The 1,168-nt window shown below is 52.1% G+C and overlaps 1 protein-coding gene across 1 annotated transcript; it reads left to right on the top strand.

Moving 5' to 3' along the window:
- Positions 1-19: 19 nt before the first annotated feature.
- On the top strand, positions 20-1,168 carry AK88_03348 (uncharacterized protein; the record flags this gene model as incomplete). Its single annotated transcript, XM_012480965.1, has 1 exon — positions 20-1,168. A coding segment is annotated over one exon (1,149 nt), but the record flags the coding sequence as incomplete, so codon positions are not given.

The raw sequence follows: 1,168 nt of genomic DNA, 5'->3' as shown, positions 1-1,168 counted from the left end.
CACATGTGCTGATCCTAAGCCCGAAATCACACAACCACCAGGCTCCGGTAACGCAGTCACAGACACACCCACATGTGATCATCCTCAGCCCGACATCACACAACACACAGTCACAAACGACACAGTCACAGACACACCCACATGTGATCATCCTCAGCCCGACATCACAGACAGCCCCACATGTGACACCGTCAAGCACACCACCACATGTGCACACCTTACGCCCGCAATTACACACCCACCATGCTCATGTGCCCTAGTCACAGACACACCCACATGTGACACCGTCACGCACATATCCACATGTGAGGATCCTAAGCCCGAAATCACACAACCACCAGGCTCCGGTGACGCAGTCACAGACACACCCACATGTGACACCGTCACGCACCTACCAAGCTGCCATGATCCTCAGCCCCACATCACAGACATACCCACACGTGACGCAGTCAGGGACAGACGCTCATGTGACGCAGTCACAGACACACCCACATGTGCTGATCCTAAGCCCGAAATCACACAACCACCAGGCTCCGGTGACGCAGTCACGGACATACCCACACGTGACACCGTCACGCACCTACCAAGCTGCCATGATCCTAAGCCCGAAATCACAGACATAACCACATCCCACACTACCACGTGGCTGCGTTGGATTGACCGCAACAAGCACCTATTGCAGGCGTGCACGACGCAGCCGTGGTTTCTGCAATTAAAAGCGGATTGGAAACAATACCTGCGTGAGCACATGGTGGCAGACGCTGCATCCGGTGAGCACAGGACAGCCGCAACCATGGAAAGGAAGAAATTGGACCTGTGGAAAGAATGGGTCGCACAGCAACATCGGCAAATGCGTATGTATGGTGAGGCGCAGTGGTTTCAACATTTGTTGAATACTGTACAGCAGGAGACAGTATCGCAAACACGCGAAATACCTGGAGTTGAAACACACGTAGAAGTGGAAAAAGTACTGGGCACAGAAGATATACTGAGAGTGCGAGATGTACCACGGACGCAACTGCATCCGCAACCTTACATGAAAACAGTGTTAACCGCTAAAACATGGATACTGATCCTGGCATTAGTCATAGAACAGTGCGAGCTGGAACGCAGTTTGCAGGAGAAGGAGTTATATTTGGATGAACTATTGGACAAGCTCTGCAATTAG

This window comes from Plasmodium fragile (assembly GCF_000956335.1).
Source record: "Plasmodium fragile strain nilgiri unplaced genomic scaffold supercont1.37, whole genome shotgun sequence".
Lineage (NCBI taxonomy): Eukaryota > Apicomplexa > Aconoidasida > Haemosporida > Plasmodiidae > Plasmodium > Plasmodium fragile.
This window is presented reverse-complemented; position numbering and strand designations above follow the sequence as displayed.